The 21734-nt window shown below is 45.4% G+C and overlaps 7 protein-coding genes across 7 annotated transcripts; 2 read left to right on the forward strand and 5 right to left on the reverse strand.

The window, feature by feature from the left end:
* Nucleotides 1-157: 157 nt before the first annotated feature.
* Nucleotides 158-835, reverse strand: EYB26_000618 (uncharacterized protein; the record flags this gene model as incomplete). Its single annotated transcript, XM_054259934.1, has 4 exons — nt 158-503; nt 563-593; nt 658-725; nt 783-835. 4 exons carry the CDS (start codon nt 833-835, stop codon nt 158-160), a joined length of 498 nt encoding a protein of 165 aa, XP_054115909.1.
* Nucleotides 836-947: 112 nt separating this feature from the next.
* On the reverse strand, nt 948-1585 carry EYB26_000619 (uncharacterized protein; the record flags this gene model as incomplete). The annotated part of the gene is made up of 2 exons (XM_054259935.1): nt 948-1331; nt 1403-1585. 2 exons carry the CDS (start codon nt 1583-1585, stop codon nt 948-950), a joined length of 567 nt encoding a protein of 188 aa, XP_054115910.1.
* A 2431-nt stretch (nt 1586-4016) lies between these two features.
* On the forward strand, nt 4017-5601 carry EYB26_000620 (uncharacterized protein; the record flags this gene model as incomplete). The annotated part of the gene is made up of 5 exons (XM_054259936.1): nt 4017-4271; nt 4331-4457; nt 4522-4645; nt 4707-5161; nt 5237-5601. The coding sequence occupies 5 exons, from the start codon at nt 4017-4019 to the stop codon at nt 5599-5601; spliced, it is 1326 nt and encodes a 441-aa protein (XP_054115911.1).
* Nucleotides 5602-9377: 3776 nt separating this feature from the next.
* On the forward strand, nt 9378-10190 carry EYB26_000621 (uncharacterized protein; the record flags this gene model as incomplete). The annotated part of the gene is made up of 1 exon (XM_054259937.1): nt 9378-10190. One exon carries the CDS (start codon nt 9378-9380, stop codon nt 10188-10190), a length of 813 nt encoding a protein of 270 aa, XP_054115912.1.
* A 440-nt stretch (nt 10191-10630) lies between these two features.
* Nucleotides 10631-11814, reverse strand: EYB26_000622 (uncharacterized protein; the record flags this gene model as incomplete). The annotated part of the gene is made up of 2 exons (XM_054259938.1): nt 10631-10651; nt 10702-11814. 2 exons carry the CDS (start codon nt 11812-11814, stop codon nt 10631-10633), a joined length of 1134 nt encoding a protein of 377 aa, XP_054115913.1.
* A 609-nt stretch (nt 11815-12423) lies between these two features.
* On the reverse strand, nt 12424-13723 carry EYB26_000623 (uncharacterized protein; the record flags this gene model as incomplete). The annotated part of the gene is made up of 5 exons (XM_054259939.1): nt 12424-12843; nt 12893-13166; nt 13224-13379; nt 13437-13446; nt 13516-13723. The coding sequence occupies 5 exons, from the start codon at nt 13721-13723 to the stop codon at nt 12424-12426; spliced, it is 1068 nt and encodes a 355-aa protein (XP_054115914.1).
* A 908-nt stretch (nt 13724-14631) lies between these two features.
* Nucleotides 14632-16216, reverse strand: EYB26_000624 (uncharacterized protein; the record flags this gene model as incomplete). Its single annotated transcript, XM_054259940.1, has 2 exons — nt 14632-15623; nt 16057-16216. The coding sequence occupies 2 exons, from the start codon at nt 16214-16216 to the stop codon at nt 14632-14634; spliced, it is 1152 nt and encodes a 383-aa protein (XP_054115915.1).
* Between the last annotated feature and the right edge of the window lie 5518 nt (nt 16217-21734).

A 21734-nucleotide genomic window follows, 5' to 3' on the forward strand; every position in this document is an offset into this window, starting at 1 on the left:
ATTTGTACATAAACAGATATCTTTTCATATATAACTATTCCATGTTGGCAAACACCATATCGAACGTGACCCCAATAGATAAATTCCCAGGCGACAGTAACTACATGTAGACGCTCATTACCAAGGTCCTTGTGAAATTGACAGCTGAAGCCTTTACTTACCAAGCCCTCATCCTCGCCGGTTCCTCTGATCGAGACTCGTAGTTTATGGTCACATTATCAGTCCGACGAATCTGGTTCTGGCCGTCCACTGGCGAAAGGATGCTCTCCTGGCTGCCATCTCCTCGCTCAATGTTGGTAATAGAGATACTGTGCTGCTTGCTTCGGTTGTTGCGATGTGCACGCATTTCGATGGATTGGGAGTTATTAATACCGCTGTCTTTCTCTAGTCGGTTGAAGTATTTGTTGTTATAGCTTGTGCCTCTGCTCCTTCGGAGGATATATTCTAGCAGAGGCTGGAGGGTGGGAATACACGATGCAATGACGACGACGTTTGCTTCGATGCTATAATCATCCCTGTTTAGTACAATCCTGTATAATGAGAGGCATGGAAATTAACTTACTTTGTCCAGATGACCAGCTGCCATGTGCCAACTAGAGTTGAGTCAACAGTTAGTCTCTAGATTTTGACCGGAATGTATCTCATATGATTACTCACATGTATAATCAGCCGTGTCAGCAAGACCTTTCAATTGAGTACACTTGATAATGGCCATGGCTGCAGCACTGACCATAATTGTTAGCGATCAGCTAATTTAGACAATAATATATTTCAACACTTACACGAAACCGAGGCCCAGCGCACACATCAAAGCAAGTCGCTTCTTCACAGACATTTTCAATTTCCAAAGGACAACAGCAGGATAGATTGAGAGGTACAGATCAACGAATGTCGAGAGCGTTGTCATATGCCCATCAGCTTTGATCAATCAACCCCTTATGATCAGATCACAAACCTCCTGTAAAAACGGCAAAGTCTATCAGAATCCAGGGATCTCGGCATGTAGCATTTGGTATCGACTTGTCCCATTGAGATGCAGGTGGGTCGCACTCGGTGAATAGGAGAATAATGCAGGTAATTGCTACACAGGGAGCCAAACTCACAAGCCCGATGACAAAGTATCTGTGCATTCTGCTGGGGTTGAGGATCCGGATAAGCATGATGGCCACGGCAATCTTTGGGATGGTGAATGAGAGAATGCCAAAAAGAAATCCGACGGTGTTGAGCAAAACGGCCATTTCAAGATGGGGAAGATCCAGCGTGACGGCATGTCTTCCATAACCGACCATGACATTCGCGGTGGTGAGGCCTAGATATGCAAGGCCAAAGATCTATAACAGTCAGCACAATATGTTCATAACTCGTAAGCCGATGACCAGCCTCCTACGAGTGATGGTCTTACCATTCCGACCACTATTACCCAGTCATCTAACCCGACATTCTTCACAATCTTCACTCGGATGTAAATCCGAGCCATCACTATGCTTGTTGTGAGCATACTGAGTGTCCACATCGGCGCCAGAATGTTTGCAGATTTGTTCTCTGCAAGATATTCAGCAGAGTAGCCGCTGGTTGAGTCGGACATTTTGGCAGCGCTTCGTACGCAGGATGAATTGGTAGAAGAAGACAAAAGAAAGCTGAGAGCCGTGCAACGATGTACGACCAGATCGGGAGCAAGACCCTGTTTTAAGATATTCAAGAAAGTGAATCAAACAAAAGGAGGCTCATGCTTTCCCAGAAATATATCATAGATCCTGATATTATCCAGGGAGCGAGAGGCAAAACAAAAGAAAGATAGTTTCAAAATAAAGTACGGATAAATATAGATCTTGCACGGAATATAGCGATGAGAAGAACCCTTGCTCTTAAGTTCAAACTGTGATATGGTTTAGGAAGCATTCCATGGAATCCGCGCTTCCGGGTCCCGAAGATAGGATTCACTATGGGTTTGGAATAACGGCTGGAATGCAGATATGCAGGTCCGGAAATCCCTGATCCCAGAAGCGAAGAGTGTACGTACTACTTTGGACATCAATTTCCTCATTCTGCAGACTAAGTGGATGGCAAATCCAAGTTGCCAAACGGGCAGGTCCAAAAACGGCCCAGAGACTTCGGCGTCAGACTAATGTTGATCGACAGAGACCAGACCGTGTAGGTCAGTCAAAAGTTTTGAGTCTGAAAATTTTTAGGCTCATGAGCACATAATCCGAGTTACTCACTACGTATAACCTACTAAGGGACACATAGGTTTTCTGTCTGTTTAACTGATCTCCTCGTCGGGATTGTCGAGTCTGTGCTACAGCATTCAGACTTCGTAAAACAGACATTTTTATGCTTCATTCCACCTCAAAGCTCAGTTGGTTGGAAACTGTAACATCTTGCCCCTGAAACCCAGAGACGTGCAGCATCTGATTGAGTCATCGTCGGTACAACTACTAGTTTATAGTAGGTCAGATATAGTGGATGTTCCGGATGAGAATGCCGGAAACAGAGTACATTGCACATAACCCAAGGCCTTGGTGACCCCTGCGATGAATCCTTGCTGGTTGTACCGAACTTGTCACTCTAGTGGTAGCGATAACCCAGCTGAGTTTGTGCTTGCCACCGTTGGCAGTTACCTGCCCGGAATAACAAGTGAAATCAATCTTCTAGGTCGTCTAGATGACGAGTATAGTCTTGTCATTTGCCATGCCCACATTTCCCTGGAATCTGACTGGTGGTTACGATGGCGCAGCTGAACTCGTGCTGCTACGGCTTTTAATTTTGACAGTTCCGCAGTTGCAGCTAAGGCCTGTTTAAGTTTGAAGTCTGAATGATGACCAACAAATTGGGGAAGAGTCTTTCGTTCCTCGGGGAATCCGCCATGTTCGTAAAGTTTCCAGTTGTGGAATTTTTTACTTTCGGAAATAGCCATTCTCACCATATTGACCCCATTGAGAGGGTACCATTGTTGTTCTGGGCCCACATGGTGCAAGACCTACTTTGTGCGTAATCTGTGCCACTTGCTCGTTTAAACTCATCCTGCTATGATGATCACCGTTTCATCCAGGGGAGGCCGACAGGGTGATGATAACGGAGACAACTAGGTTGGCAAGGTCAAATTGGCGAAAACACGGAGTGCCAGGTTCAGGGTTCAGTCTGGGCCTAAGGAAAAAGAACTTGGAAGTTGGAAGTTCACAATTGGAAGTTGGCAGTCGGCAGTTGGCAAGAAACGATTCAAACTAAGAGGTTTGGGAAGGAAGGTGGCTGCCCCAGGCCCCAGTGCGGAACGGCTGATCCAGCGGGGCCGACCGGCGTCCACAAGCACTGTTATTGGTTCTTTTTTAGATTTTATATAACGCTTGACCTTATTAGGTCTAGCTCCCCTGGCTGGGGCGTCACGCCTTCCCAACTGGTAACTACCGAGACGTCAAATCCAAACTTGATCGGTGATCGACGTCCTTCTATCACTCTGTCAACTCTGTCACTCTTTTACTTTGCCCACCGCTCCACCATTGATCAATTTCCCAGACAGCTAGCGGCAATCTGACCGTTACCACCCTGATATCCAGAGCCACTGACTGCCTATCGTGCAAAAAAAACGTATAAGGAACGTGAGAAAGAGCTTTCAAGAAGTTCCATAACCCCCGCCACGAGTCCAGTGAACCCAAATTTTAGTTCATTGGTTGGCCTCTTGTTTTGCCATTATGATCATATCATTGCCAGAATGGTCTAAAGAGTTCCGCACTACGCACCAGTGTTCCAAAACCCGCTTCGCTTCTTGTCATCAAGAAGATATCATCCGATGGAGAGTGCCGATGGCCGGACTCTAGGGGGCTAGTTGCATTATACGCATATAGCTAGCCTGGACAGGAATAAACTGTATTTATTGAAGAGAATTTCTTTTTGCAGGTACCGAGGATTCTTCTCTGATCTCATTCACGGTTCACCTGCGTAATATCCTCTAAGCTTACCGCAAACCGTCCCAGGGTTGTTTCAGTCTACTTTCCCAATAAAATACCTTAACATAGCTCAGCATGGCGATTGAAAACGGCCACTCCAATAGACATGCTAACGGCAATGGTGCTGTAGCACCTATCGATGAGAGCATCGCCATCAAAGCCAATGCCATCGAAAAAGTTCCTCAGCTGCTAGAGGAATTAGCCAAGCAGGGGAAATCTCTCACCCAAGATGGAGCTCAAAATCGTCGCCAACTGCTAGAGACGGTTCACTCCTTGTCATATGCGCTTGAGACTCCCCGTGAAGCTATGATTCGGTATTGCTGGTCTCAGGTACGGACCTGCCCGCACATTTGCCGGTTATACGTTGCTAGCGTTATCGGCTTCTATAGCCTACTATCTTTGCTGCTATTGAGCTAAGCATCAATCTCGGCCTTTTCAAGGTGTTGGCTAAAGGTGACAAGCCCAAGACCGCCGTTGAGTTAGCCGAGGCTACTGGTGCTGAACCAGTCTTTTTAAGTGTGTCTAGACTAAAAAGTTTTCCAAAATACCATCCGATAATTCATATTAACATGGAAGACAGGTCGTATTTTGAAACACCTCGGAGCCATGGGTGCCATTTACGAAGTCGGACCTGATACCTACCAGCCGACCAACTTTGCTAAGACCTTGACCATCCAGAGATATGCAGACGCTTACCCCTGCATGTGAGTGACCCAGCACTTTAATTTATACTCATGTCTTGAGATCACATCTAACCCCGTTTAGGACTGATTGTATCAACTCAGGCATTCTAGCGTTCCCTCAATGGGTTAAGAAGAATGGCTATCAAGCACCAACCGATGGCAAGAATTCTGCAATGCAGCTGGGCTTTAACACCGATCTGCATTTCTTTGAATTCCTAGCCACTAACCCTGAATACCCTGTCCGTTTCATGAACCACATGTCAGCCTATCACCAGGGCCGGCCCAGCTGGATGGATCACGGCTTCTACCCTGTCCAAGAACGATTGGCCGCTGGTTTGGATATCAGTGCACCTTTGCTGGTGGATGTGGGTGGTAGCACTGGCCATGACCTTCAGGAGTTCCGTCGTAAACGTCCTGAAGTCCAGGGTAAGTTTGTGCTTCAGGATCTGCCCGAGGTCATTGAAAAGGCCAAGCTTCTTGTTAGCACTGAGATTGAGGCGATGGAGCACGACTTTTTTAAGGAGCAACCAATCAAGGGTATGTCGTTACTTTCTCATAATGCCAGATAACTAAAAGTGTGATATACTCCGTATTGATCACCGTGAGACACAGGTGCTCGTGCATACTACATGCACTCTATCCTTCACGACTGGCCTGACAATAAGTGCAAGGAAATCCTAACGAACCTTGCCCAGGCCATGAAGCCAGGATACAGCAAGGTCCTGATCAATGAGAATGTTATTCCAGACATGAATGCCGACTGGCAGACAACCTCCCTGGATTTTATCATGATGACCTTGTTTGCCTCTCAGGAGCGCACCGCGCGCCAGTGGCAAGCATTGGTAGAATCCGCAGGCTTAAAGATTGTCAACATCATTACTGCCGAAAAGGGTGTTGAAAGCTTGATTGAGTGCGAGCTGGCTTGGTCATATGAATTCGTGATATTGTTGCATGTCTACATAGAATACATAGTATAAGAAAGCGCATATCCAATGATTACTCCATATTCAAACTGGCACTTGCGGTTTTACGTGGACCTAAAACAGGTCGGCGTTTTGCTCTGATTATCTCCCAACTACCAAAAATCATATGATATTGGCTGAGTAATTTGGCTCACGATGAGCTCTTCGCGTTATCTGTAAGATATTAACTACATTCCCTTAAATATAATACCACTTATTTCATATACATAACACTCTAAAAATCAAATTCTTGCCTCAAATCTACAGAGCAGATTTCGATTTTCTTGCATATTATTAAGATAGACATTACAGACAGAGTATGCCGAGCCTTTGTTTTGGTCCACCGTTCAAACTGCGACTTTGTAAGCGATAGCTTACTACATGTAGTAAGTTCTAGGTAGACCCACGCAAATAAATTAAAATTAGGGTTTGCATCCTGTTCTCCGGCCGGAGTCTATGGACGACGTCTCGATCAGCGCCACCAACAAAGTAATATCAATTGGCGGAGCTTTTTAACCAGATGCAGCAAAGCCTAAAGGATCAACAGTTCTTAAGTGGGGCGTTGTCTAGGATTCCGTCTCAAAGTTACTTGGGCAAGGGATTGCATCTCCGCGCAGCCCAACCCTTAGTCAAGCAGTACGGTGTACTCCGTCCAAGCGAAACGATGTTCTGGACTTGGACTCTATCCTTAATAATAAGAACAATCCGATAGATTTTTTCCGGTGTCAATAAGAATAGTCCCAAGGTAATAAGCTCGCAGTGTGTCAAAACTTCGTAAACTTGGGAACGCCAACCTTGCTCATATCAAGCCATTTAAAGGTATGTATGAATTAAATGGCCCAGCTGTACTTTGTGCATTATGAATACTAGCTAATTATTACGTACTGTAGTATATCTCGGACTATCAAATTCCACATTTTTACGAGAAGAACGAAGTCTGAGTTAGTGCTTACCACGTTTTTTTCTTCGGTAAGTCGGTGCATTCTCAAACCTTCGGCCAGGGCTTGCGAGACATATGACAAAAATGGCGCCAATAACGGTGCTCTGGTATAGATACAGCCTTTACTTGAACCGGAGATATATTCGTGGTGTAATCACGATTGCCAAACCTTCTTCCACCTGAACAACAGTCGCCGCTTTACTGAACAAGGGTACCGTTCAGCCCATAATGCGGCTGTGGTATATGGTTATAACCAACAATTATACCAATAACAGGGCCTAGATTCAAATCGTATATCGGATGCATCCGCAACTAAGCCGTTTTTGCGAAAGTGTCTAAGATGTATACGAAGTTTACGAACTGTATAGCCTCCTTTTCGAAAGCGTTTATAACAGTCTATTTTCTAGCAAGTATTCTTCACCGACTCTAAAGCCCAAGGAGAAATAGGAGTTAACGACCAATCCATATCGGACACAAGCAGCCTGAATGGTGGAGTTGAAGTAGACCATTTTCAGTATTGGTTCGTGGCTTTGACTTTTCGCATGTTGGATATTTCCGAGAATTTACCTATTGGTGCTCGTTTTTATTACTAAAGACCACTCTCACTATAGTTACCATTTTTAAGTGATATACGAACCAACAGTTTACACGGAAAACCTTTCCATTATTAGTATTTGCATTGGTTTGTCCATGGTCGAGGACACAATGGTGGCAGCCTAACCCTGCCTGTCATAACCTGGTGAGTTCTACAATTTACTCTCATCTCGAAGCAGTCAAGTCTCATGAGATGGCGTGCGTGCATCCGACTACTGTTGATGGAGCATGACGAGCCGAGATCATTGTTTTCAAGCCTACTAAATTCTTCAATTAATAAACTAGTATATAAATAGGAATAATATTTAGCATCAGGCATATACGTATGTAGTAGCAACGTTGCACATGTGGTTCTCAATCGATGATATATACCCATGAAATTTCCTAAACAGGCAATTTCGGGGTCAATTAGGGCTACGGAATCTTCCAGACGGGCTCAAAGAATTGTAGAAAATTTTCGGCAAACCGAAGAAATTCAAATAACGCATATTGCTTTTTCTTTTTTTCCCCGAACTCTCTCATCTCACCGGTGCCGGCATCATGCAATATATTTTGAGGATCCATACCGTTCAAGAGGCGTTTCCTTGGGAGCGCCAGTCAGCCAGAGTCAGGACCTATACGAGGCTTTATTCAACCAATGAGATGCAATCCGTTTACAAATGATAGAAAATCAATGCTCGGTCGTACGGATACCAATATTCATGCTTGATAAATCTTCAGCCCTTCGAAAACAATAGTGGGTAATGGATTATAGGAACGCGTACTTGCTTTAATAGAGTTCTCATCTGTTTCAAGTGCTACTGCATAAGCATGTGAATCCTTCACTGCAGGGGAATTTAATATCTCTACTACAGTAGAGCGTACCATGCAAACATCCATGGATAAAGATAAATCGACTCCAAAGATAAAAGCTTATCTTGGAAACTAAACAAAGTGATTTGATAAGATAACAGTTGTTGAATATCAGCGAATCACAAAGGGCAGCCTACTTCGACGTTATCAAGGGCAAAATTTCGTATCTTTCTACGTAGTATGCACTATGCAGCACGCATTGACATTCAGTGCCACGACTGAGTATTTCGATATCCATCCAACAATAATTCAGGCCCGTAGATTAGTGCCATTTAGTGAGTGTCACACTAACCCCTCAATACAAGATCGACGACACTTAATTTCTTAGTCTAGTATCCTACCCCAACCATAGTTAATGTTCCTAATTATCAATTGTTCAACAATTGTCCTCAATTTTAAATCAATCCGAGTATCTCACTTGAATCACTTTATAAGATAGCAAGTACGGAGTAGAGCTTTAATAGTTTTGAGGAATAAGCACCCATGAAGAACCAGGGGCAGATATCAAAAGATCGAAGCCAGAAGCATGGAAAGCAGACTCTTGCTAGTCTAGTGCTTACATGGTTGCAGTCAACATGCGCCTAATGAGAAGAAGTGGCCTGATTTAAAACAAGCTTAATATGCGTGTAACGACGCAAAGTGGCTTGATAGCTTTCTATACATACATACATACATACATACATACATACATACATACATACATACATATACTCTTGGGTCAAATCCCGCTCTATGAATAAATCCGACTGTCGAGAGAACACGAAAATTGAAGATTCCAGATTGAACAGGAAGATCAGATGAGAGGTCTTAGATATTTGATCACGCAGGATCTGACCCAGAGGGACCTGGAATGGTCGGATCTAAAAATTCTACCTACGTATATACATACATTCTTCAGATCGCGAAGTTATCTCACGTTTCTGATCCACTCCCCATAAGTATAGCTAACACCCAATATACATTACTCGGACTAGCCTAGTCCGTACGCTACAAAGCTGAATATTCTGGATCCCCAATATAACAAGGTTACATTCAATGGTATCTTTTCCATCAAGCTATCTCCATATCAGACCAGTAACCTCCTCCGAAGTTAAAGCACGTGCCTAAAGGAAACCCATGAGATCTTTCAATGCCCTTCCTTAGGTGCGCGGTGCACTTGGTGCCAGTGGCTAAGTATCAGTAGTCATGGCTTATCTCGGTGAGGAGAGTGGGTATCAGCTGCTCTACAGCTAGACAGAGATATAGGATTAGCTGGATGAGCTGGGGGGTCTATAAAATGGTCTTGATTCCCCATTGAAATGAGTAGGAAGTTCTAAATTCTCCAAAGCAGGGTGCAACCGCCTCATCGATATACCTATACATCTTTCCTTCTACACTACAGAATCAGAGCGTTATATACAGCAAAATGATCTTCTCCATCAAAACCCTTGTTCCCCTCCTCCTGGCAGGCACCGCAATCGCCAGCCCGGCCACTATCCCCGCGGCACGACGCTTCCGTGGTGGAAGCGATGCCTCCTTCGCCAACTTTACAAGCTCAGCAGACGAAGCCTCCGCCGCAACCCTAGGCACTTACACATTCACCAACTGGGCCGGTGCCTTCCTCCGCAACACCGCCGTGACAAGCGTAACGGGCACATTCGTCATTCCAAAACCCTCCATGCCCGCCGGCGGCAACTCAGGCACCAGCTATTGTGGTTGCGCCTGGGTTGGATTGGATGGAATCTCGAACTTCTGCCCTAATGGCGGGTTGATTCAGGCCGGTGTGAATTGGTGTGTTGAAAATGGTGTTACCAGTTTTGCGGCGTGGCATGAATGGTGGCCTGCTGAGGCCATGCAGTACTGGGACAATGTCAGTGTTTCAGCTGGGGACTCAATTACGGTTACTATCACTGCTTCCAATACGGAGGCTGGTAGTGCCACTCTGATCAATAACACGACAGGTCAGAGAGTCCGTTTCGTCTGGACTTACAAGACTCCGTCGCTCTGTGAGGCGACTGCCGAGTGGATTGTGGAGGATTACTCTATTGGTAACAATCTGGTGGCATTTGCGGATTATGGCTCGGTTACGTTTACAGGGAACAGTGCTGTTATTCACGGTGCTACTACCTCCGACTTGAGTAATTCTTATATTGCCAATATGGTTTCGGTGTCGAATCCCTCTCAGGTTATCAGTGCCAGCACTGTGAATGGTAACGCCATCACTGTTGTCTACCAGTGATTGTCAAGAATGATGTATATGGTTTAGATACAAGCTTATCAGATATGTTATATGACTAGTGCTTAATCTCTGAAAAATCAGTTAGAGCAAGTAGACCCCGAACCATTTGAAACCGGCCAGCGTGAATTGCGAACTAAGTGGGTAGTTATGGCTGCTCTGATATTTCCCATTTAAATAACTTACTTGCAGCTCGACCCGAGGTGCCTACAGCTAGTCTATTATTGTTTACAGTCGAAAGAGAACAGTAGATATATCCGAGAAGAAAGCGTTTCTCAATTGTAACCAAAGTCCTGTGGGCCACCGCTAAATGCAAATGAAATAGAAATAATGTATATAAATAACGTTGACATGAACGAAAGTCGAAAGCGAAACAGACGCCACCCTGATGAAGCACCCTCATCACAATAAGACAAGAATAAGCCGAAGTCTATTAGAAGGGATCACTCGTTATAATGGTACACCTATCCTGTTTGTTAGAGTCGGTTGTAATCGCAAGGGAGAAGGAACTTACAAAATAATCAGGTAACCCCCAACAAGTATATCCCAACCGTTTCGCCATCTTCGCAAACCCTTCCGTTTCAAGCATATGATAAAACGGGAATGGCGGGAACATGGCACCATCACGATGCACATCAGCCTTCACCATCAACGCTGTCCCACCAACACCATCTAATTCCACTTCAGTGTGAGGGTCGGCATCTTCTGGGTTTTCTGAGGCCATCCAGACCATCAGGCTTCGGTAAGTGGGCATTTCAGCGTAACCCTCGAGGAGAATGTCGTTGGGGCCCATTTCCGCCGCCAATTGCAGCGCTGTTTCACTATCGATCCAGGAATTGTAATCGTACGCCCGAACGTCCATCTGTCCCGTCTCCGGATTCAAGTATCGCTGGTAGCAGTTCGGCACAATAACTGGTTTATTATGACTCGTCAGATCTTCAATCAGCGTCGGTGGTGTCTCAATAATATCCGAATCCAGCCACAGAACCCACGATGTCGAAGGTCCTAAGGTTGTAAACAACAAACTATTCCTCGCGCGACTCATCGCTTCACGGCGCTTCTTTTGGTTTTCCATTTTGTGCCGTTCCTTCTCGTCCTGTGATTGTAACGGGGGCTCAAAATCTTGTCGCAGGATCGTCACGCTCGCGAATCGATCGTCGATAGGGCCCGACTGCGTCTTTGAGACTGCTTCTTGTAATGCGATGGTTGCGGCGTTTCCTTCGTTTGTTTTGGGGAGTATAAAGCCCAATGAGATGAGTTCGTGCGGGTATTGGAGTTTCACTAGGTTATCCCAGTACTGCTGATAAAAGTTCATCATCGGTGTGAGGATGAGAACTCGCTCGCCATTTTCGGCCGATGAACCCGATGTAGAAAGCTCGTTCATTTTGTAGTGTACCACCGGCGGCGGCGCTTGTTTGCCATTGCGTCCCTGCGCTTGTTTTTTGGGGAAGGGTTTCGTGGGAGGGGAGAGCGGGTGTGAGGCTGCATCTTCTTGTCGTTGTCGTGCGGTTATGGTCGTCGATGATGATGTCGGGTCGAAGAGGAAGAATATGAAGCCGATGGCTAGGATGGCCGCGAGGACTAAGGTTATAGGACTTGTTCGTCGTAGAGACCGCGAAAGGGCCATGATGGCCGGCTTACTGCCTGTACTGACTATTGTTCAGCGGCAGCCAGTTTCAAATGGAGATTGGGTGGTGTCGACTGTTATTGATATAGAGGAATGAGGTCCTGCTGTGCCGAAGTGGTGTGTCTATGATTCTGAGGCTTGGTTGACCGTCTGGATGGTGGTGGAGCATAAGCTTAACGGTTTGCGTGTACTCATCCGAGCGTCTCCTATACGACGTTGAGCGAATAATTTCGTCGCGCGACCCGTGCCATAATACAACACAATAGCTCCAATTCGAGAAGCTGGATTAAACCCTCAATTGAGGACCAAATGTCAAAAAGGATAGCTGTTGCAACGTTGCGTGTTTGATGTTGGTGGAGGCTGGCAGATCTTCATCCTTTTACTAGCGCAGTTTCTAGATCGACGGCCCGCAGGCCGGTTGCTGATTGGCTGAATCTGCTCAATACTCAATGGTTGTTCCAATATCGCTTTTTAACTACTACGTACTTAAGATGCTAAAGCAGGGTCTATCTATGCAGTCTATATAAAAAAGTCTCATGTATAGTCATCATACACAGTAATGCGAGGGTATCGTCAAAGCCCGTCGTAGGTCAACCAAAGCTCATGCGACTATGGCAACCACCTCATAACACCTTCAAAGGCCACAAGAGCCATAGCATTCGTTGGGAACGCGCGCAAAAAGCACGGCAAGAATCCACGCCAATATCCCCTCCATCCGCGCTCACGATATACAGCAACAACAGCATCTTTCCATCGAGGGAAGCGTCTCTCGCCGTCGCCATGTGAGCCTCCTAGCGGATCGGTCATCAATCGGTTCTTGACGACATCCGAAGGGTAAGACGTGATCCAAAATATTTGCGCGGATATACCACCTGCCCAAAAGTTGATGGCTGGTGCAGAGAGGTTGGTATTCTTTTGCATCATGCGGGTGAGGATGTCGTAAGATCCCCACCAGAAGAAGAAGAATGATCGGAAGATGAGTGTTGCGCAAAGACCACGGAATAGTCCTGGAATACCATGGCTCCGGATCTGTACAAGTTAGCTGGCATTCCTGAAGGAATAGAAAGGAGAAACTAACAATCTTCCTTGAACAATCAATCGGCCCACTATACATCCGCTGCTTCTTGTCAGCCGCGTATTGGATCTGCAATCTAGCTTTGATATGTTCGACCGGCGCGGCAATGAAGCTGACTGTGCATCCCGCCATGATGCCCGCAATACCATGCCCAAAACTAGGTAAAGCATGCAAATCTCGTTGTGACGAAGTGAATGGAATTGCATTGCGCAATTGCGGATTCGAAAAGACATTTTCGAGTAAAAGGCGTTTATAAAGGGTAAGAGAACCAAGCATTCTAGACGCCCATTCATCAGCTTGACTTCCCATCCGCTTTTGTGTTGTTGCGACCTACACAGAGTCCATTATCATCCATCCGACCAGCGGAGGTGTTGCGCCCTTGTACAATCCACTAAACCCTTCCTTGCGAATAGTCTGCATGACACAATCCAGCGGTCCTCGGAAGCGACCATGTTCGCTTGTCTGCATTCTGATTTTGATGGTATCGAATCTGATGGTAATCCTGATTAGCTAGCTGATGACGTTGTGAACGACAAAGAGAACGTACGGATGACCGACTATAAATTGATGAGTGCAATTAGCTTCGACTGTTCTCTATCGACAGTGGAAGATCGAGATGTACTAACCACTCAATTTCGCAATCCCAGAAAACACGCCCGCAACAAAACCTTTATAATCCCGCTTCGATTTCGTGGAATTTCTCACATTGACATTCTCAGCAGGTACTATTGTGTTGGATTTGATCTCGGATGAAGCTGTGCGATGGGACAACCTTCCATGGTCATTTTCTGGCAATACCGACGCAGCGGTCTGCGAAACGCTGGAGGTCGACATGTTTATACAATTAAAAGAGCGTGGGAGGTAGAAAATATGGTCGAGTTATCTAATGCAATGAATAGACCTCTCCATTGATGTTTCAATTAATCGAAGTGACCCTGCAAATGTCGTCGTTCAAGGATGGGGTGAAGAAAAGGTCGATCCTAGATCTTGCAATATGTATATCTGCCGATTGTGATTACTCACCCACGAATGTCGCGAATCGCAGTGTAGATCGATCGTAAATAAGTGCGGAGCAGACGTCGATCTCGAAATATGTATCTATACACGTATCTTTATCGCAATCCTCTCACTGTACAGAGTTGAACAGAGGACTGCGGAGAAGAAAGCATAGATGAAAATAAATGCGACAGGACCGGCCGATCACGGCCTGTTCAGGCCGGGGAGTAAGAACTCAGCTCCGAAGAATAAACCTTAGCCGGGCTGGGCACGAGGGGCGCCAAGCATTGAACCGCGGGGTTCAGCTGGCTAACCATTTATACTCAGGATTACATTAATGAAGATAAAAGTCAACGGACATGCTAAGATAGATTTAAACATTGTTTAAACATCGTTGTTACAGACGGTGGCTAATTCTAAACTCCAAAGGACCATGTAACGTATATGAGCATTGTGTTCTAGGTATGCCTGATGTTTTGGTTGTCATGATACTTGTATGCTAGGGCAACTCAATGTAAAAGTCAAAAAATAAACACAGAATCTCCGCAAGAATACTCGATTCTGGGGATTGTACATATGGGGTATACAGATAATAATGAACAAACACCGTAGACTCCTTTTTTATCAGCCGAGTCAAAAAAGATAAACTAGCAATGAAAAGAGATGATGAGAATTGCAACGCCTAACATGCCAAAGTCGTGGGAAATGCCACCGAGCTGAAATAGAGTAGAGTACTTGTCGATAAGCTATCGACCCTTGGCATCCTTTGTGCGTGTGCTTCCGTATCGTTCGCGCTCACTGGGTGAGTCAGCCTGACGTGGTGAAATGTAATCATCGGATCTCGCGGACAGATAGCTTTCTGCCTCCTCCAGAGCAAGGGGAGTCACCGGACCAGGACTGCCGAGAGGATCTAGTCTTGGAGCCGAAATCCCAACATCACTGCTGTCCGAAGTGTTGCGCGATAGCGAGACGCTGGCCGCGACTAGTTCTCGATATTGTCTTAATGCTTCGCGGGAACTGCCACTTCCTCCCGACGCAACACGGTACCCGAAAGATCTTGGATGGTGGTTTGACGTGTTGGATGACAACGAAGCGTTTGGAGTGTTGTTTGGTGATTGATAGACAGCAGGATGGAACCGTGGTAAGTTACCCAAATACATTGGGCTGTCCTTGGGTACTGGCTTTGGTGAGACTGGGCCTGACTCGTGCGACATGGTGAGGGATGGGCCCGACATTGGTATTTTCTTAGAACGGCTACTGCGACTGGTAGTAGATATAGATGTCGACACAGAAGATGAGGTTGGTTGCGACTTTTTCTTGCGGGACGACTTTTCGTTTCGACTATGACGTTGATGGCTCGATGAAGATTGTGAATCCTTGATTGGGTGCTCTGCTAAGTACTGGTGATCGAAACGACCCGTAAGTGGTGTAAGCGGCAAGTCGTCGAAGGAGCGGCTCAAATTGGCGCGAGGGATAGGAATTGGCCGAGATCCTGCTGTGGATTCGTAGACTTCTTCTACCGGAGCAGGAGAGGCAGGTGGTGTTTCGACTGAGTCCGAGGGCAAGAATGATGTGTTGATAGGAGAGGTCGAGGTTAATTTTCGCAAAGAGGATGAAGAAGAAACTGGGGTCGGGGGACCGTGTTTTCTTATAAGACTTGCGAGATGCTCTCGGGCGCTATTGTGTTCGTTGGCTTGTGGGCGACGTGAAGGTGGAGAAGCGGTATTTAGATTATGGTCTGCGAATGAATGTCCGATCAGCAATTGTTCAATTTTGGCAAGGAACAAGCCCAATGTTGCGAAACAAAGCATCCGACAAATCAGCAATCGGTGCCTTCATTAATGGACTCCACTGAGGGGAATTGGATCCTGGACTGCCTAGCAATGTGCTAGTGGTACTTGGCCGACATGCATGTAGGGATGTCAGGTCATTCGACCATGGCATAGATAAACATGCAATCTAATCAATAGCGAGCGGGGGAACAGCGATGTAGTGTTTTTGATCCCTTTGACTCGCGATGATTCGGCGAGGAAGGGATTCAACTGTCAAAAAGACAGCACAGACACCGTGAAGGACAATCAATGTACCTGGTTAAATGAATGTGGGGGTGGGGAACCAAGCCAACGCAGCAAAGTGAAGACAAACTCAAATGGAAAGTTAAATATACTTACAATAGTTTCGAGGAGGAGAAATAGAACTGCACGACGAAGGATAGTAAGAGGCTGAAGAATGCGAGGAGGAGTAAGAGGTATAAGAAGCGGCGGTGGTGAAGACGACGGGTTGCCTGTTGCTGCTGCCTTTGGATCTTCTTTGGTCGTTGGCGGCTGTCATGGTTGCTTTGCGTTTTGCCTGGTAATTACGGGTCGACGGTTGCAGTAACGACAAATGAGAAAGCTGACGTATTGTGGTAAAACTGTGGTACGTTGATTACCGGGATGGCGTTTTTCCAGGCGGGGGGGGGGGGGGGGGGGGAAAGCGTCAGTTTTTAATTTCGCAGTCAAGTGCACAGAATGTCGTCATTGGAAGAGCTGTCTCAGGTGTAGCGCCTAATGCATTCCCAACTCAGCGTCGAATAGTAACTATACCATACTATAGTACTATGAGCACCGTAGTACACAGTAGTAATACACCGACTGGGGTCTTCGGTTGCCTCGGGCGGGCTCTAGTAACGGCAGCGACACAGGCACAACTTGACTTGCTCCCCACTTGACCCAAGCAACAAAAAAAAAGAGGAAATGAATACAGCCAAACTTACTCCATATCAATTGCCGGATGGAATTTTTCTATCATACGTGAGAAATTGACGGCTTTCGATGGTATATTAATGCCTGCGTCAGGCAGGCACATAACCCAACCGGTAGGAGGCAGGCTGTTGATCTTTCAGTGGCGATACACGACTAGGCAGTGCGGATGACCTGGGATCTTCGTGGGTCAGCAATAAGACAACATAAAAGAAAAAAAAAAAAACCAGAAAGCGATGTTGTAGATTTGCATTTCTTCACACCCTTGTTGATTTTCCAAGGTATCTGTATCTGCATACTTGTAGTACACCAGTGGGGTTCCACTGATGTCAACATTTGAACCCCACCAGATGTATACTATACTCTGTACAGAGTACCACTATCTCCCGCTCTGACCTGCTATCATACTCCGAACGTCCTGAACATGCACGCCTTTCCACATGAGGAAAGCCTTGCTTCTCCATGACTCGCCTCCTGTTTGGCGGCCAAGCTTCAGAGAAACGGCACATATGTTTGAGGTAACAAAAGCCGAGCAAAGAGTATGGCCAAAATTAAAAGAAAAAGCAACTAACCTGAAAATATGTGTGTCCAGATCTAACGAATCAGGGCTTTGTTTTGCGAATCAGCTGTCAGATTCTAAAAGAAATCAAGTAAGCTTCAAGTCTGAACGGAACCTGGGGCAGTAAGATGCTTATATGTTCGTCGAATTTCGTAAAAGACACAAAAGAGTCATGCAGCACGGATGATAAAAACAAGGTCGAATCAACCTAACCAAAGACAGATTGAGCATACCTGTGAGGCTATATCTACTAGTAGTGTGTGTACGTACGGTAGTACGTTTTCTCTCCCCAGGTGGTGTGGCACCCGACTTGGAAATCAGAACGCCCAGCCTACTGCGGAGGCTTAGCAGTCAAATAAGATTTCGTTTTGTGCCTTGTGTGTGATTTTCTTGATTTTCCACTTGTTGCCTGTTTGGGAGGTGTGCAGCAAATGGTTGTTTTTGTAGGTTGTATGTGTTTTGGGAGTTGCTATTGGTTTGATCAATTGTCTCAGAGGTGGCTGGTGTGATGTGATGATTCTGGTTGATGTCGTACCGCCCAACCTTGAAGATATAATCAACCATGGATGGTACGAACCAAAAATAAGTCAACGAAATTTCCAGGGCATATCAGCTCTTAATATAGCTGACTGTTTTGCTTGTGTGTGTCGAAGATGTGGCTTGGTTGCATATAATCACAGTCATAGCTTCGTACTCCCCCAGTTTCAACTGGAGTCAATACAGTATGACAGTTAACTGCATAGATTTTACCGAACAACCCGAACGAGGCTTCTTGTTTAGAACTCGAACCAGCAAGGCTGAGATGCGTAAACTAGTGGAGTCAAACTGGCTTCATTCCTTTCTAGCCGAGCTCTTTTCTTTTTCTGACAAGTCCACATGTTATTTGAAACATTTCGGAAATAGGCCAATATGTACATAAGCAATGTATCATGACAAATCCATTTTCTGAAGAGAGGAAAAGAATGGGGCTGATGAAGCTGATACATTTCTATCCTTGCGTGTAATGGATGAAAGCACACGCATCGCTTAGGCAAGAAATTAACCTTTCTTCAGGGTTTGGAAAGATGTAGAAGAAGTGGATGATACAGAGTGGTATGTTGTAAGATATGTTACGATTACTCTGTATATAACTACTGCACAATTACATGGTGTCCGTCGTATTGTACTCTGTACAGTGGGGAGTGGGCCGGCCGGCATGGCGCAGACGGGCCGGGCCAGTCCCAACTGTCCAACCTTAGAGTAACTTACTTTGTTCTCTTGTACGTATTGACTCATACGGTATCTCCCTTGCATGATACGTCCCTGCAGGCTGTCAGGCACATCCATACGTAGTTACTTACGTACTACAGAATGGCATGCATGATCAATCTCGAGTTTTTATTCTCGTGGTTCGCATCACTTCGCGTCATGTGGAGTATCCTCTTTTCTTTTTGCTCGCTCAAGTTGCATCGCAACCCTCACATTCCAAGTTTTTCTTGCATCTCTTGTCTGTGGCTAACTGTCCATCAAAGTTTTGTCTCGTACCCATTTCTATGCTTTGCTTCCGAGAGGATCTGAGCTCTCGATCGCTCTTGTCACCCACTATCACCCTATCACTGTCTCATTCATGGACGTGTTAAATTCACCCTTTCACCCTATCACCCGTAAATAGCCATTGGGGTTTGGTACTGTATTAGACACATCTGTGGACGCACGGCTATCGACGGGATTGGAGTAGGTAGATCATTGGTCATTTCTCTTGTGACTCAAGCCATTTCCGTTTTTGGTGATACTCCATGAGTGCATAGTACCTTGTGACGATTCCAATAGTTTGATATAGAGCATTGTAAGGTTAATATCACTTTTATACAGTACATATCTAGGGAAATAACTAATCATGGTCACTTAGTTAACTAAGGCCTTACTAAAGCTTGAGTAATCACAAAGTTGTTTAGTAACGGCGTACGGAGTAGTTCTCAGATAGGCACTACTAGCACGAACCGACCCTACACTACTACACCGAACTAAACCTGTACCAGTAGAGTCGGTAATCGGATCAGGCGACGAGGCCGGGTCCACTTTCCTTGACTTTCCATCATCGAGTCGTGGCCCTTCCACTCCGTACCATCAATTAGTTAGTCTATCTATCATCTACGCTTGATGAATTTTAAATTTCCTCTCGCTTGATGTTATTCATTTCCAATAAATCTCGCGTGAAGCAGCCCCTTTTTATGACGACCCTGTGCTACTAATACTCCACTGATCGAACATGGACTATCTTACCTTTGTTGCACCGAAAAAGCAAAATCAAAACTCTGCTTCTTTTCTCCCGCCACTAACAGCTCAACCTTCCGGAGCTGAAAGTTCGCCAGTAAATTAATTTCAGAGTACGTATCAAAAAGCTTACCAAGATTCTACAACATCTGCATGTAACTAGTTGATAGAAGTGCCTATCAAATCTCAGGATCTTGCCCAAACCGCCGGGAATACCTGATGCTAGCTTTTACGTTGTACTAGACGAGTCAGTTCGTGTCATGCTTGTCCGAGCGTTCGTACATTCGGTCGACCAACCCTGATTCTAATTGGATTTGATGTGGCGGTGGGAGAAGGGTTCAGATGCTGGTTGACGTTTTCTTAAGTTATCTTCCGTTTGTATCCGTTCAGCTGGGTTCGGAGTACTGCTCCAGGTTTACATGCATGTATTGACTCGGTGCTAACGGAAATATAGTTCTTTATGATGCTTATGCAGCTCGTATGATGCCATATTCGGACTCGCTTCTTCCAGTTTGGTTTTTTTTTTCCAGACGGTAATGCCGTCAGCCCAGCCACGTTCCATGCCTGGTCCAGCCGGCAACATGAAACAGAATCATCTGATGGAATGTAAGGTAAGTTATTCTCTGTATCCATAATAACATAGATACATACCCAGTATACACATATGCGAACTACCGAGCAATACTGCCATGACCTACCTTCGATGGACGCCTTCTAGGAAGCAAGGGGCTGATGTTTGATCCCTTTCCCTCGTAACTGACACAACAAGCATGAAACACCCTGAGCTTGACAGGACCAGCAAAGCATATGATTGGCGTATACGGGACGACATGATAATGACTTGCATAATCTTGCTCCGTCCATGGGAGATCTAACCTCGCTTAAACATGAGGACTAGACGAAATACGAGGTTTTTGTGCTACCCTAACTTGCATATGTCACTGGTAAGATAAGCAATCGACCTTTGATCCTTTGATTACATGCATAGACTGGGACATTCTGCATGTTACACACGCATCCGTCCAATGATGCAAGTATTTGTAAGTGGAAGCATTCCTGGAAATATGTACTTCTGTAAGTTATCGATGATATGGAACAAAGCAAGAAGAAGGCGTACATAGAAAAAAGAAATTGTAAATCAAAGAAATGATCAGATCTCCAATTAACAGCCTCAATGCACGGTACATAGCTACCGAGTGATCATCAGAGAGATTTGGAATAGAACCAGGCGAGTTTAAAATCTCGATAGGACCTAATTCAGGTAGTATTCATATCTGTCTATCCAAAATACTGATGATAAATAAGCTTGGGATTTAACTATGAGTATGCGATGTGATTACAGGGTTCTTCCATCTAGTACTTGGCCTCCAAGCCCTAATCCAAGATCTCAGATCGCCGGCCCGAGATCAATATCCAAGATCAGAGCCCGAGTTTGTACAACCACACATCAACCCTAAAATACTCCTTGGGAGAACGCCTGTTCACGCCTGATGAAACCAAATCATGTACTGCAGCATAAAAAGCAAGATCAGCCCAGTTTACACGTCAGCCACGTGCCAGTCAACCATGTGTATGAGTTGACTAGCAGCTAGTTATGTTTCAACTCGTAAATGTCCATACCACGAACACTTTCGCGGAATGCAGTACTACGCACTATTGAAATTTGACACAAGACTTGGAAATAGCGCAACCGTACATCGAGCAAGGTATCGATCCGAACCTCGCCTACGTTCAGACAGTTGTTGTTGTTGTTGTTGTTGTTGCTGTAGACAGAAGCAAGGATCGCACGCGTTGTTTCACTTTGCTTTCACCCTTAGTCGCATACCATGCATACCATACAAAGGACTGATAGCGTTGACAACCCCCCCTTGCATGTTGCATACACGTAAATGCTTCGGTTACGACGGTTAGGGAAATATTCCGTTTCAAAATACATAGTTACGGAAGGAAAGTACATGGGAATGTGTCAATACGAGACGAGCATCTAGACTCGAGGTAGACGTAGGCATTGATTTGATTGAGCGTAGGCAACACTAAGAACCATTGACATTGAAATCACGATGTGAGGATTTTTTTTTTCTGGTGGAAATCGAGGACTTGAGTGAGATGGAGATGATTTCCTTCGGACATACACCTACGGAATGATAGACGAATCATGAGCTCGGCGCAAGACACAATGCATGTAAATATTAACTGTATGGTTGGACGTCTAATGCTGGTTAGTAATACATGTTTAGAATTTCAGTTAGTTAATATCACACGTCTACATGGCTGGCGCTCCCCTCTTGCATATCAA

Source organism: Talaromyces marneffei, chromosome 1 (genome assembly GCF_009556855.1).
Source record: "Talaromyces marneffei chromosome 1, complete sequence".
NCBI classification, from domain to species: domain Eukaryota; kingdom Fungi; phylum Ascomycota; class Eurotiomycetes; order Eurotiales; family Trichocomaceae; genus Talaromyces; species Talaromyces marneffei.